The 15,015-nt window shown below is 36.9% G+C and overlaps 2 protein-coding genes across 3 annotated transcripts in view; one reads left to right on the top strand and one right to left on the bottom strand.

Moving 5' to 3' along the window:
- LOC107711551 (collagen alpha-6(IV) chain-like) overlaps positions 1-8,058 on the bottom strand; it is a 129,368-nt gene extending 121,310 nt beyond the window's left edge. The window contains exons 1-3 of the mRNA XM_016516539.1: positions 7,995-8,058; positions 7,736-7,858; positions 7,529-7,574 (exon numbers count right to left, since the gene is read on the bottom strand). Of these exons, the coding sequence (XP_016372025.1) occupies positions 7,529-7,574; positions 7,736-7,746 (57 nt within the window). The 5' untranslated portion in view covers positions 7,747-7,858; positions 7,995-8,058. The remainder of the gene's footprint in view (positions 1-7,528; positions 7,575-7,735; positions 7,859-7,994) is intronic.
- A 910-nt stretch (positions 8,059-8,968) lies between these two features.
- Positions 8,969-15,015, top strand: part of col4a5 (collagen, type IV, alpha 5 (Alport syndrome)) — a 59,288-nt gene continuing 53,241 nt past the window's right edge. For both annotated transcript variants that reach the window (XM_016516557.1, XM_016516558.1), the window contains exon 1: positions 8,969-9,214. In XM_016516557.1, the coding sequence (XP_016372043.1) occupies positions 9,137-9,214 (78 nt within the window). In that variant the 5' untranslated portion in view covers positions 8,969-9,136. The remainder of the gene's footprint in view (positions 9,215-15,015) is intronic.

A 15,015-nucleotide genomic window follows, 5' to 3' on the forward strand; every position in this document is an offset into this window, starting at 1 on the left:
TACACCAAATACACAAAATAATGTTCTTTTTAGCAGCATCATATGACCCCTTTAATTAGACTGATGTGGTATGAATGTGAAATTTACTTGCTTACTCGCTGTCAATATTGGCATGCTTCTATTTTTATGTCTATAGGCCTATTAGACTCTTTCACAACAATGGTGAACATATAGATGAATAAAAGTGTGCTTGGGGGTTTTGCCCTGAGGGTGCCAATTCACTGTGAAGGTTATATGGATGACAGAGAAGGGTGGGGGGTTACATGAAGGAATTGAAAGAATGAGTGAAAGTAAGCCACCCATCAACAAATGAAAGAAAAACAGAGAGAAAAGAGCAAAAATCCATTTCAAACAGTAAATCCATCCCAAGGCTGCAGTGACATGTAGATGGTGTAAGACAAGGCGTGTACAATGAACTAAAACAACATAAACATAAACCTACCAATAAGTTACGAGAAAAGGGGGCCCTCTTCAAGCAGAAAAAAAACTCTTCTTAAACCCTAAGGGGTATTTTCTTCCATCAATCTTTCATCTATCTATTTTCCCATGCTCTCCATGTGAGAACTGCATTTGCTCATCATTCTAAATGCTTATTCTCTGTATGTCTCGTTTATTCTTTTCTTGAAAAGAGAGCAAAAATCACTAATCCTACTGCTCTTATTTTGGGGTAGAGGTTTAAACAAATCTCTACACCCACGTAACATCTTCCACACCCTCTGCTAGAGACATGAATGACATCTCAAATTATGCAGCTTGTTGAGGAGAAGTGATAAGACTTATGATTTCTGGCAAACAATAAAGGGTAAAAAATAAAAAAGGGTAAAAAAATTATAATAATAATGTGTGTGTGTGTGTGTGCCAGTAACAAACCACCATAGCAATGCCCTAGCAGTCACCCAGAATGCTGTAACAAATGCACAACAAGGCACTAAAGTAGTAGTTTTCTGTTCTTTATTCCTATGTCCTTTCCTCCCTGTTTTTCTTTTACAGTGTTTCAGAAACCCGTGAGTGAGGGAAAGAATGTTAAGATGCTCTCTCCACACACTATCACTCTGTTCCGTAGTGTAACCTTCGACCCTTTGTTTGCTTTGAACATGAGTGAATATGGATCTTAGTGAGCTCTATCATACGTGCAGAGCTGATGACAAGACAAAGACAAAAATGTCACTGGCATGCCATTTATCCTGTCACTCTCTTAAATCAGCTGTAGAGGAGAAATCTGTCAACACCTCCGAGACTTTTATCTCCCAAATCTATGGAATTTATTACTGACACTTTTGAAGAGCTACTTGCTGCATGATTTGAAATAAAGATAAAGACAGACCATAAGTTAAGAAATAAGGTGACGGGCAAAAAAAGACCATGTAGAACTATGGGAGACACTCAGCAAGCCTTTACAACTTGTATGAAATTAAGTTATCCTTAGCAGCCGAACATGTCACAGTAGCGTGCTGTGATTTATACTCATGTTGTATTGATTGTAACGGCAGGACATTACAGAAGAGCCTGGCTGGAGATGAGACAGAGTGAAGCAGTAAAAGCCGGACCACACACATGGTCCTAAACATTCACAGATCTACATACAGGCTGCTATCTATCCTCATGAAAGGTGAAAAAGCAGTAAAACTCTGCTTTTTGCCATTGCGAAAAAGTGCAGCCCTAAAGGATCCCTCCCATGTACAACCCCAAGCCTCTGTACAGTAATAGCAGGCCATGTAAGGAGTAAAGCTCTCACTGACATGGAGATTAACTTATGGTAATTTCCACTTATTAACTAAACCAAAACTGATGAGGCAAAGAGAGAAACATGTAGGGAACAATAAATGAAGCCACCTGGAAAGTAAACCTACAAAAAAAATTCCTGCTCAAATCTTTATGTTTATTATCAGGAAAAAGAAGGTTGAAAATGGATAGATGATAGAATAAACAACGAGAATGATACATTTAGGACTAGAGGAGAATAAACATGAATGCTTATGGACTTTATTGGGAAAGATACTGGTGAGATGGAAGGAAGGAAAGAAAGAATACAATACGATGTGAATGCAATGCATATCTTATACAGTACTGTTTCTTAGAAATTAAGAAAGTAATTAAATACAGGTGCATCTCAATAAATTAGAATGTCGTGGAAAAGTTCATTTATTTCAGTAATTCAACTCAAATTGTGAAACTCGTGTATTAAATAAATTCAATGCACACAGACTGAAGTAGTTTAAGTCTTTGGTTCTTTCAATTGTGAGGATTTTGGCTCACATTTAACAAAAACCCACCAACTCACTATCTCTACTTCAGTCTGTGTGCATTGAATTTATTTAATACACGAGTTTCACAATTTGAGTTGAATTACTGAAATAAATGAACTTTTCCACGACATTCTAATTTATTGAGATGCACCTGTAACACTGGCATTGTGTGTGTGTACCTCACATTTGGTCACTCCAGGGGAACCGTTGCAGGCTACAGTAAACAGCTATAAAAAAGGTATCTCTTACATATCAGCTCACTATTGCTATTTAATTTCTTACTAAAATTAATTTAGACCATTAACATGATATTTAACATACATCAAACACAGAAACAGTAATCTTCTCCATCATGCCCTCAATTGTCTTATCATCTCAATCCGCTTATCCTAATATCAAATAGAGGACCATAAACATTACCTCCTGGTGTTACAGCTTTTAAATGGATGGAGGGGACATAGAGAATTTGTGCCCCAGGGAAGGTTTAAAACAGGGAGGGGCACTAACAAATCACAAAGCAATCACAAAGTGTCTCTGTCTGACCTGGAGCAATGTTCTAGAAAGCGTCACCTGCAGCAAGGAAAAGCGCAGAAAAACTCTCAACACGTTGTACCAGGCAGCCCAGGAATTTCTCACGGGGGAGGAAGCATGGGGTGTCCTCTGTGATAACACTAAGACAATATTCACACAAAAAGCACAACAGTTTCTTGTGAAAGTGTAAGATGTGAATGATAATAAAGATTAGTCATGCATATTTTTGTGTCTTTTTTTTTCATTACAATCCACCTCCCCTTTTCAAACAATGACCTATAACATTAATCCCATACCTAAAGTAAGCAGTTATTTTACATGATTGTAAAACTGTAAGATGTTTATTTTATATTAAATATTCAAAACAAACAATTTTTGAGTCCAAACTTTAGGGAATTTTAAAGGCAAATGATCCCTTACTCTGTGTGCACCTAGTTATTGGAATCCATTGCCTTTGGCTTAGTTAAAATACTGAAAAATTATCTATGTAACTATCTGCACAGTGCTCAAGCACAAAACCCCTCAGCTAAAGTACGTTAACACGCATTCATATTTTTCTGAACCGCATAAACCCCTTTATATCTCTCTCTCTCTAATTCTCTCTCTCCACTGATATGGTGTATAGGAGAGGTAGTTATCATCCAAATATTTCCGCTGCGGTTTCTTTCAAGCTGTGCTATAGAACACATCAAAAAGGCTTTGCAACTCTTCCAATACTAAGTAGGACAGGATACTATCAAACTTAGCAGACACTCACAAATTTCGTAAAGGCTGTTAAAGCTATTTCGCATAATTGTCTGGTTTGCCAAAATGATTTAGATTATTTTTATTAATCAAGAAAAGTGAATATAATACACAACTGATTGCAAGAACAACATTTTTGAGTGTCTGCAGATAAAAACTGCCAGGAGTGATGGCTTATCTGTGCAAATAGCCTATATCAAAATAAAAGATATGGAGTGAACATTCCATATGTCCTTACATAAATATTTGACCTGCTACCTTAGTTTATGGTATCATATTTATATTGTAGCATTATCAAATACACAAACTCTAGATTTTTCTAAAACATCTTTCCTGGTGTGCAACTCAAAGAGTGAGACTTTATTTTAAAAGGGTCTAATGAAATCTTTAATCTGGTGCTTCCAACTACATACCAGTTTCTTCTTGCCTCTTGACAAATTTTTAATTGCATTTGGCATAAATTATTTGTAACATTACCCCTATTCTTAAATAGATAAAATAATAAAATTTATCAACAAAACATTTGCTTAGCCATCACAAATTATAACTGAGAGATCACACTGAAAGCATAAACTGTGAATGATTTTTTACAGTTTGACAGTAACAAGTTTCATTTTCAAAAGTCTTCTCTATAGTCTTGAGACAGGCTCCTACTTTTATTTCACTAGCTCACTAATAACTGGCTCCTTGTACTGCCCTGCTCCTCGTAATCCAGTTGAAGAATTTGGGCCAAATAAATCCATGTAGAAGCTTACAATTGCTGTTAAATATCAGCACACTACAATAAAGCTTGATTGTTCTGGCCTGTAGGAAAAAGGAATGCTAAAACCATTCACCTAAGACCCTGCCATCTGTCTTGACCCCATCAAAGACTCTTAAGAACTTTTCTCCTCATTCTTGATGACCTTATCTGCATGATGTTGGAGGTCTGACCCTCTACAAGCTCCAACTACGTGCAAAAAGTTTGAGTTGAAGTGATGTCTACATTAAGAGGGTTGTGCCCCTTACCGTTCCATCCACACCAAAATACTCAATTGTATCATCTAAATTCACAGTTTCTCATATACTCTCAGGGCTCCAGACTGTGACCATTTTTTCTGCCGGTGCGACTAAATTTTGTGAGCACTCGCACTGGTGCGACCACCGCGTTGCCCAACTCATAAGCCCTGCCAATTCTGTTGCATATGAGAAACATCTAACGAAACGAAAGTGTAACGAAACCGCGCTATTCGTTTGAGCTGAGCAGCGCGGACCGCCTCGGACCAATAATTGAGCGCAGCGCAGTGCAAGCAAACTGCAAGCAAAAGCTCAGAACAGGATTACTTAGGAACCAGTTTTGATCTCGTGACACTGTTACTGCACCGCGCTGCGAGGTCCAGAGAAAAGCGTTTGAATTCTGCACAGAATTCTCTGTTATAAACAGATCAAACAGTGCTGACGTAGAAAACCAGTAGTAGTAACTAGGGGTGTGCGATATATATCGTCTGCGATAATATCGTAATTGTTGTTTTAACGATGTGCGATTTGACATTATCGAGTATTAACGATAACTATAACTATGGTTTTGTGGCAGAAATGGTTGAATGTTATTACATTATTCATTTTAGGGTTTGTACAACCTTTGAGAGAGAAATTCAAGCACTTTTCAGTGACTTTCAAGTATTTCACACAACTATTTCAAGCACTTTAAAGCTCTAAAAATGATCCAGTTTAAATGTTATTTTTAATGGGATGACCAAAATATGCTTTGTGGTAAACAAACACTAATTAAAATAAAAAAACACATCAAATTATCACTATAACCAGTAGATGGCAGCAAAGGAGCACTTATTGGCTTATTAGTCATTCATTTCTACTTTTTGCTTTATATTTTGAAATTATAAAATCACTATTATACAATATAAAATAATCAAAAAATCACATTTTGTCAGCGTTTTGCACTTTTTGTGTATGAAATAAGAAAAGTCACAAAGTGCCTTGAAAAACAAACTTTTTTTCCATTTGTGACTGAATCACACATCAAGAGCGTTCCTTTTATAATCACTGAAGTTATCAGTCAGTTCCGTATAATACCATAGAAGAATAATGGTACATTTAATAAGAGTAGAATATGTTCATTTTCAATATAAAACTTAGATTTTGCACTTGTTAGTGTTGTTAATAAAAGTAAATTTTGTATGCTTCCCAACTCAAGCTCAGTGCTTTACTGTCAAATGTGCATTACCAAGAAATAAACGTGTAATATTATTAGTAACTGTACTTATTAATGTAAAACAATAATAATTTTATGATTAAATTATCTTTCTTTTTAATACCCCACACACCACCCCCCCCAGTGCTACCAAACCTGTTTCTGATCCCACCATCTGTAGAACTTAGTGGCACTGGTGTCACTGCTCTCAAATGTTAGTCTGGAGCCCTGACTGTACTGAATAATGACAACAATCAACTGTCATTCCCACCAAATGTTTCTGCATTCACAGTGAATTCACTTGGTATTAACTGGCACTTTAAATGCAGCTCCTGCTACACATGTGACTGGATTCTGTCTCTGATTTTATGACTACATATTAGGGGTGTGCCAAATTCAGAATTAAGAATTGGCTCCTTTTCAGTTCATGAGTGTGAGTTCAAATTGGCCACCCCACACAGGAAGTTGAACTGGATTTAGTGGAAGTAGAATTTACTGAATTGCAATTCAAATTATTTTTACAAGTACTGGCATTCTGGGAAGTGTTCTTTTGGTCAAAAAAACAAAAGTTTATTTTCAACACAAATTAACTCCTCAACATAGTCAAGACCTCCCAATAACAAATGTTATGCCTATAAATAAAATGTATAGCCTAATTCTCATTCAAAACGTACTAATTGACTTCTAGCTGACCCATTCACCATTGTGGACCACATTGAGGCAACTCTCGTCTTGCTTCATGCTACACAAGGAACATGAGGAAAATCCAGCCCTCCATTAATTACTACTCTGCTAAGCTGTTTGTTATTGTAGGCTCTAATTATTTCATGGCTAGTCTATACTGCCACTACTCACCATCCCACCTGCATTAGCCTCACGTCTGCTTGAGCCCATTCAAAATGCTCCCACTCGATAAGTGTTTAACCTCTATATATTCTCTTATGCCATGCTCTCTACAATTGCTCCCATTAACTGCTAGAATTAAATGCAAACCCCTGTTTCTATTTCCCACACCCAGGGCCACTCCTTAACTTCTACAGACAGCTAGAACAGTAAAATCACAACTTACTTTCAAATAAAGCCAACAAGAGAGACAGCTTTTCATAATTCACCTAGGATTCACACTCACCTCATATGAATCAATTAAACATTAAATTAAAATTAATGACTCTACTAATCTTTAAATATTTGTCTGAAGCTACTTCAAAAAAAACAAAAAAAAAAGATTTCAAAAGGTATACTGCTATAATTGCTTTAACATCAGCCAAAGATGATAAATGGATCATAATTGATGTATACTAAAAGTGCAGGCAAATTCTTGTTAAAAAATAAAACAGATGAAGAATAAAAATGTAAATATCCATGAATAACGTACTTATAGAAAACCAAGTGTCAATATGGTAACAATAAGGTAAATGGGTGTGGCTGAGAAACAGGGTACTTTACATATTAACTAGGAGGAGTAGTGCTTTGCCAGTTGGGTGATGAGAGGACTGAGGCACTTCACAAATCAAACAAGAGAATACGATGAAAAACGAATTAATTTTTAAGGTAACCATTGTAAGCTCTTGACATCTGACAAGTTTAACAAGGCACACAAAATTGACACAAAGCTTCACGGGTTGTAATTTGTCAAGTGATTGTGTAAAACATCCAAATGTGTTTGCAAAAGTTAACCCAAACATGATGAGCCAGATGTATATTACAAAGAAGAGTTAAGAGTTTCAGTTAAATAACAAATGATCAAACCCATACTGGCGACATAAACCACAAGGGGAAATACTGATATGTGTTTTAATACTGATAGCAGACTTACCCCTTGTGCAGACACTGCATACAAGACAACAGGTAACACAAAACTCCTGTGAATGGAAATGAACAAAACCATCAAATGTGCTCGAGAAAAATAAAGCGCTTTATTTAACTCGGTGACTACAACTGACAGTTCACTATTTAACATCCAAGCGTCTGGATTTGTAACCACGCGTAATAAAATGACATCTCTAGATATAAATATACTTACCAAAGCTTCATTTTGCAAAGCTTTGAGAAAAACGCAGGTAATGTATCCTCGGCGTCTTCACAGAAAGCTTCTGTTAATGGCTTCAGACCTATTCATTTGAGAATCCGGTGAGCGGTTCGTCCACTTCGAAGGGCAAGGAGAGATAAGGATAAATATAAACAATTAAACGAGAGATGAAAATATAATTTTGCACATGCAATAAATATTTTATGAAGTTTTGTTTCAGTGTGTCCTCTGAGAATAAGAGAAGTTCACTCACAAGAAACTTCTGTGTTGGAAACGCTCTCCTCGCGGCAGAGTCGATTCACGCACCGCTGCAAGTTGTTGCGCTCTGAGAAGAGAAGAGGGCGGGATTTTCACCCGTCAATCACTCGCGCCTCACGCTTTTGCCTCCAAACAAACAGCGATAACAACCACGGACCATAACAAACAGCGATAACAACCAGTAAACAGTGTACCACTCATGTAAGCTGAAATAATGTAAATCTCACACACGACTGGACATAATAAAACATAATGAAAATTACATGAACACATAAATTGATCAGAAAGGAATTCAAGTAACTCCACACAGATGAATGCAATTACAGTTAGCAAAAAGCAAAAAAAAAAAAAAAAACTCAATATTAATCATCAGTAGCAGGCTGTAAAATCAATAATGTTAACTTTAAAATAAGAGAAGAGCACAAGTAAACCTTCCTCTCTATCTTCATTTATGTCAGCAAATGGAACTGCAACAAGTAGAATTATTGGGCAAAAAAGTTGCCCTTTAAATAATATAGCCTTTCTGTGATAGCATACATCCTCATGTTTGATATACACATGGTGCTATATATATATATATATATATATATATATATAGGCCTATATATATATATTTTTTTTTTTCCAGCCCTGGTCATGGATAAGTCTTTAAGGATTACAATGACCCAAAACATACCGCCAAGGCAACAAAGGAGTTTCAATGTTTGTCTGTGATGCGTCCTCCGCCACGACATCGATAACAAATCCCCTAATAATATTAAAAGAAAAAAACAGCGAGTAAAATAGTTTATATTGATGCGTTATCCAACAAAAAAGCATCAGAGACATTTAAATTTAACTTTTCATCCTCCCATAAAATTACAGCTTAAAGTCTGTATGGATCTAGAATGATTTTTGGCGGAGGGATATGAAATAGGGCGATGAGCAAGTAAAGGGGATTCAGTAAAGTGACGGTACATTATTGCGAGCGCTGCCAGCACTGGACAGCCTTGAGACTGTACAAGAATCCTTCTGTAACTTTTGGGGGGGGAAACGTGCTGGTTTTGCAGTTAGCTTAACGGAGGAATATGAAAGGTTCAATACGTGTTCATAGTTGTAACTGTGAATGTTAAGAGGGCAGATTCTTTGAAAATCAGCATGAACTTAAAGAGTCTCGGCGCTGTGTTACTGGTGTTCTTCACTATAAGTACTGAGGTGCGCAAATCGGAGTCTGCGGTAAGTGAAAATTGCTTGTTACTTGTTTTAGTTAGGCCTATATCTTAAATTGAAACAACCGTTGCCATTGCTTTAGATCAATCACAAACGCTTTAGCTCAAGTTTAGCCTATAAACACAGGTTACTTTATAACATGAAAGAATTGGTTTCCTTGAGATCGGTAAGAACAAGTGCAAAACTTCTGTGACTTGGGATATCCATGGGATGGTATATTCATGAACAATCGTTAAGATACAATCCGTTATATCTATTGAGTGCAAGTGCAGAGATATGCACATCACATTTTAATAGTCCCAACTGCATGTAGAAACATGTAGGATGTTCTTTTAACACGTATTATCAATGTTGAATATAAAACAGCCACTTTATTTACCATTCAGTAATAACTGTGAAGTTTCTAACTTTATAGGCTATCTATTTTTATTTTATTTTATTAATTTTTGTTGTTGTTGTTGTGTCTGCTTTTTTTTTTACTTATGTATTTATTATCAGTATTTTTTATTTCATTAATACACATGTAGTCGTTCTCATGCTCATAATTTGTTGCACAAATGTTACTGGTATAAGTGAATGGGTTGCAATCTGATTACTGACACTGTATTTGTATTTGCACATTACATGTGACATTATTGACAGGTTAAATGCCAGTTATTTACTCATCACAAACTTGATGTGAAATGATAAGGAAAAATGATTCTCATCTGTAAAATTTCCATATGAACCCATTCATTGAGCACAATTTTTGTCTTGTTAGCCATCACGCCACAGAGTGATCCTGGTCAATCTGACATGCTTTGCATGCCTGCATTTTTGTACCTGATTGGATACATTGCCGCAAATACAAAGATATGGCATCACTATGTGACCAGTTCATTGTCCAGCTGTCAGAGTAGTCAATAGCAGGAGGCAGACAGGTGAGGACATGTTTAGGGAGGGACCTGTCATAGAGGTACAGATACAGCAGGGACAGAAGAGCACATGTGGTGACCTTACAACAAAACACATCATGTTCCTACATTTCCCAAAAGGGCATTATTGCGCACCAGTTCCAACAGGGAGTTAAAATGTTTGCACATTTCTTCCAAATGATTGGCTGTTGAATTGTTGTGATTCTCAGTAAAAATTCTGGAGCTCTTTCGTTTTACTCCTAAGGTACTGCCCAGTTTCTGTTTCTCAGTTAACAAGGTGAAAGGTGGCATCTGTCATTCATAGAGGGAGGAGTTTGCTAGCCATCAGGACAGGCATGTAGACATATAGTGCCGCCCATCCCCCAAGAGCAAGACCACACATTCAATAAGTGAATCTAACCACAGCCTATTGTTCATACAACCTCTTAACCCCTCAAGTCCTTCAAAAAAAATGCCAGTTTATACTTACCACCCCCCAGTCCAATATGTCTCTGTGTTTGCCTGATTGCACTGATTATTTTGGCCAATTCCAAACTTGAAACATTTGTTTTATAATGTGACACAAATTGCCGCCCATCCCCCAAGAGCAAGACCACACAACCCTCAGGTCTATTCAATAAGTGAATCTAACCACAGCCTGTTGTTCATACAACCTCTTAACCCCTCAAGTCCTTCAAAAAAAATGCCAGTTTATACTTACCACCCCCCAGTCCAATATGTCTCTGTGTTTGCCTGATTGCACTGATTATTTTGGCCAATTCCAAACTTGAAACATTTGTTTTATAATGTGACACAAATAGATATATCCTTGAGGCTAGAGTTCCATGCTTTAGCATATGCTCAATGATGCTTTTTAAAAATACAGATAGTGAATCTGACATTGTTCACGAGAGTTTTAATATCCTCAGAACAGGCCTCAAAGCAAGTTAGTTCAGAAGCATGATGGACACCAGGGCCATCGCTAGACCCATTTTACTGGGACATGGGAACAGTAATACCACTGTGCCCAAGTATACTATTATTGATAAATCCTTGTCTGATCATTTTCACTGATAATGTTTTAGCAATCATGTCATGTGTCTGTTTAGAATCAGAACTAGTGATGCTGGATTTGTGAAAGAATAACTATTGATCTAATTGGTTAAACGGTATTGCAAAAAGGTCTGAAATAGTTTAAATCGTTCATTGATTCAGATGAATTAATTTAGACAGTTCACTCATGCATAGAATTGTCTGCAGCTGTTTCTCACATCATAACGAAATACTTTATAAGTCATAAAGCAAAAAGAGCGCAGAATGAGGTGGATATTTTCCTACAATCCATTGTAGGTAACAAAACTTGCAAATGTCTTCTATCGTTTATCAACAATAAAGTAGCTCTTTATTGTACGTGCAGCTTGTGAAGACAGTTTATATCCATTTATCCATAACATTATCAAAAAAAGTATTAAAATATGGGAAACTTTGTTGATTGGGGGCCTATGCCCCAGTACAGATGAAAGGCTAGAAACGCTCCTGGTGGATATCTAACTAAGGGATGTCCTTTTGAGGAGCCATTGCAGTGTGAAAGAACAGATTTTCTCCTATTTTTAAAATGTCAAAGCCATTTAACTCAAAGCAGAATGGAATTCTTGGCCACAATTCCCACCCTTCTGTCTTCACCTAGTGGTGAAATCTAGTATCACATGACGAAGTGTATTTTAAGTGTCAAAAATGTCCTTTGTCAGTAATATCTATCTATCTATCTATCTATCTATTTTGTTTATATACGAACTGAAATTGTAATCATCTGGGATATTTTAGGTTTATGTTCTTGTGGAGATGCCAGAACCTGGTGTCACCAGGTCATCGAGTTTGTTGGTAACTTGAACCATATAGGGGTCTGCTTTGAACATTTCATACTTGACGGACTCCATAAACTGTGCAGGTCAAGGTGTATGAATATGTATGGGTGTGTGTGTGGTGTCTGTACGTGTTCTGCTTCAGATATGTGTGTGAGCGCAGATATGAGCACACTTTTTACATGCCGGGATGTGTATATATCAACTTATATATACATAATATGCGTACGCACATACATGTCGGTGTGCCTTTGTACATGTCTCTGTGTGTGTGTGTGTGTGTGTGTGTGTATGTGTGTGTGTGTGTACCTGTTTTTCTATTCTGGTGGGGACTTAAACCTGAATACACACAGACTCATGGGGACTCGTGTCACGGTGGGGACCTAAATTGAGGTCCCCACGGGTAAACAAGCTAATAAATCACACAGAATTAAGTTTTTTGAAAATCTAAAAATGCAGAAAGTTTCCTGTGAGGGGTAGGTTTAGGGTTAGGTTTGGTGTAGGGCAATAGAAAATACGGTCTGTACAGTAGAAAAACCATTACACCTATGGAGAGTCCCCACAAGGATAGCTGACCAGACTGTGTGTGTGTGTGTGTGTGGGTGTGTGTGTAATAGAATCCACCAAAACCCCTAAAGTCACAAATGATGAAGCACCTCAAATCTCAAAATAAAAAAAAAACAGACAAAAACAAAAAAAAGTCAACCCAAACATCAGCAATCTGTGTTCACAACCATAACATCCATTCAGTGCAGATCTATCCACTCTGAGTGCCTGGGTTTTGCTGCAGTCTCATGCCAGGGAATGGGGACCAAGGTAGGGGTTGGCAGCTCATGATAGTTCTTTCTTTCCTAGAGGACAAGCAAATTCCAGTCTTATCTCAGCTGCAGGAGAGAGAGAGAGGATCATGAGATGTGTACAGGCAGCCATGCAAGAAACTTATTTCAAAACAGGCCCACAAGCACTTGCAATGCTCACTATGACAGCTTTTATTTACAAAACTAGGCATGGTCTTTATTTTTATAACGTCTATGTCTAGTTTTATAGAAATGGACCGTGGTCCATTGGTGATTCATAAAATGCAAGTCAGCGGCTGCCCATTTTAGTATAAAAAAAAAAGATTATCAAGGTACACAAAATTAACACCCGTGGCTCCTGATGATATATCGAGAAACGATTGGTCTGTGCATTATTTACAACATTGTTATCTATAATCCATAGCCTCTGGCAAACGGTGCAGAGTGATGTCCGGTTCGCGAACGAATCATTCTTTTGAACCGGTTCTTTTTGATGAAGTAGTTTAATTAACAGTAAATTAACAGTAAAATTTTCAATCTCTTTAAGAGGTTGGTATCAAGACTGTGAAGAGATATTCTGAGTCACCTGGAGTCGGTTTATGCTGAACTTCATGCCCTCATGAGTCAAAGAGTCTTAATACTCTTCAATATCTCATTATACAGTTCATTATTTAATTTGACTTCTCAGATGTTTCTCCAAAATGTTTTGAGGAGAAATAAAAAAGACCGAAATGAGAAAATGGCTGTTGTATAGTAAGCATATGGCTCATATAATTTAAGTTTGGAAGATACTTTGATATCTTGGCAAATCTGACCACACATTAAGACATTAAGTCCGTTTACATGCATTTTAAAAGTTCAGTTTCACCCAGAATTAATAATTTGTTAAAGTATTAACATGATTAAATTTTTTATATTGTTTTTTTGTAAATGATGTAAACATTTTAGTTCAACTGAAATCGTACCAGTTACTGTTACTAACACTTTGTATGAAGATGCGCTGCTGAGGTATTTTTCTCAGGAGAAACATCACAGAAGCAAAATCTATTGCTGATTGAAGGCTTAGTGAGTGTTAATAGATTAAATGGTATGTGTGTACTGTTGGGGGGTTATACTTACAATGTGGTGTGAAAGAGATGCAAATACCATTTAGGATTAGCTGGACAATGATCCTCCTCTCACACCCAATCTCTATTTCCCCTACTGCCTCACTCCCCACAGTGGTAAAACCCTAAATAAACTGACATAGCATCTTTTTCAGTGGGTGGCTAATTTACACCACACATACAAACACATGCACACACTCTGTGTTTGTTGAAGTGATGGAGAGGTCATCAAACTGTCAAAGAATGGTGAGAGTGAAGTTACCTGGACAGTACGAAGACAATAGGGACAGTTTGTGCAGAGGTTTGTCTGCTTTAGGTTTGAATAGGAGCAAGAGAACATCTATTGTTGCTCCAGACATCACCTTCATTATCATTCTCTCTGTTTGATTGGAAGACATGTTGGGATTTTTGGGTTACTACATTAGAGAAATGTGTGGTACATTACATTGCTTTTAGCAGTTCCAGCAAATTAGAGAACAACAAAGTTCATATCTTTCTAAGAACTTACTAGAATTTACATTTCATACTTTTGAAGTTTGGTTAAAGGATTAGTTCACTTCCAGAATAAAAATTTCCCGATAATTTACTCACCCCCATGTCATCCAAGGTGTTCATGTCTTTCTGTCTTCAGTTGCCAAGAAATTAAGGTTTTTGAGGAAAACATTCCAGGATTTTTCTCCATATAATGGACTTCAATGGTGGCCAACGAGCTGAAGGTCCAAACTGCAGTTTCAGTGCAGCTTCAAAGGGCTCTACACAATCCCAGCCGAGGAACAGGGGATCTAGTACAACGATTGGTCATTTTCTAAAAAAAACTAAATTTATATACTTTTTAACCACAAATGCACGTCTTGCATTTGAAGGGACAGTTCACCCAAAAATGAAAATTCTTTACGTACTCATGTCATTCCAAACCTGTATGACTTTCTTTTTTTCTGTGGAACAGATCCCAGCTGAGGAATAAGGGTCTTATCTAGGGAAACGATCGGTCATTTAAAAAAAATATATATATATATATACATTTATATACTTTTTAACCACAAATGCACGTCTTGCATTTGAAGGGACAGTTCACCCAAAAATGAAAATTCTTTACGTACTCATGTCATTCCAAACCTGTATGACTTTCTTTTTTTCTGTGGAACATAA

Source organism: Sinocyclocheilus rhinocerous, unplaced genomic scaffold (assembly GCF_001515625.1).
Source record: "Sinocyclocheilus rhinocerous isolate Xijiao unplaced genomic scaffold, SAMN03320098_v1.1 scaffold837, whole genome shotgun sequence".
Lineage (NCBI taxonomy): Eukaryota > Metazoa > Chordata > Actinopteri > Cypriniformes > Cyprinidae > Sinocyclocheilus > Sinocyclocheilus rhinocerous.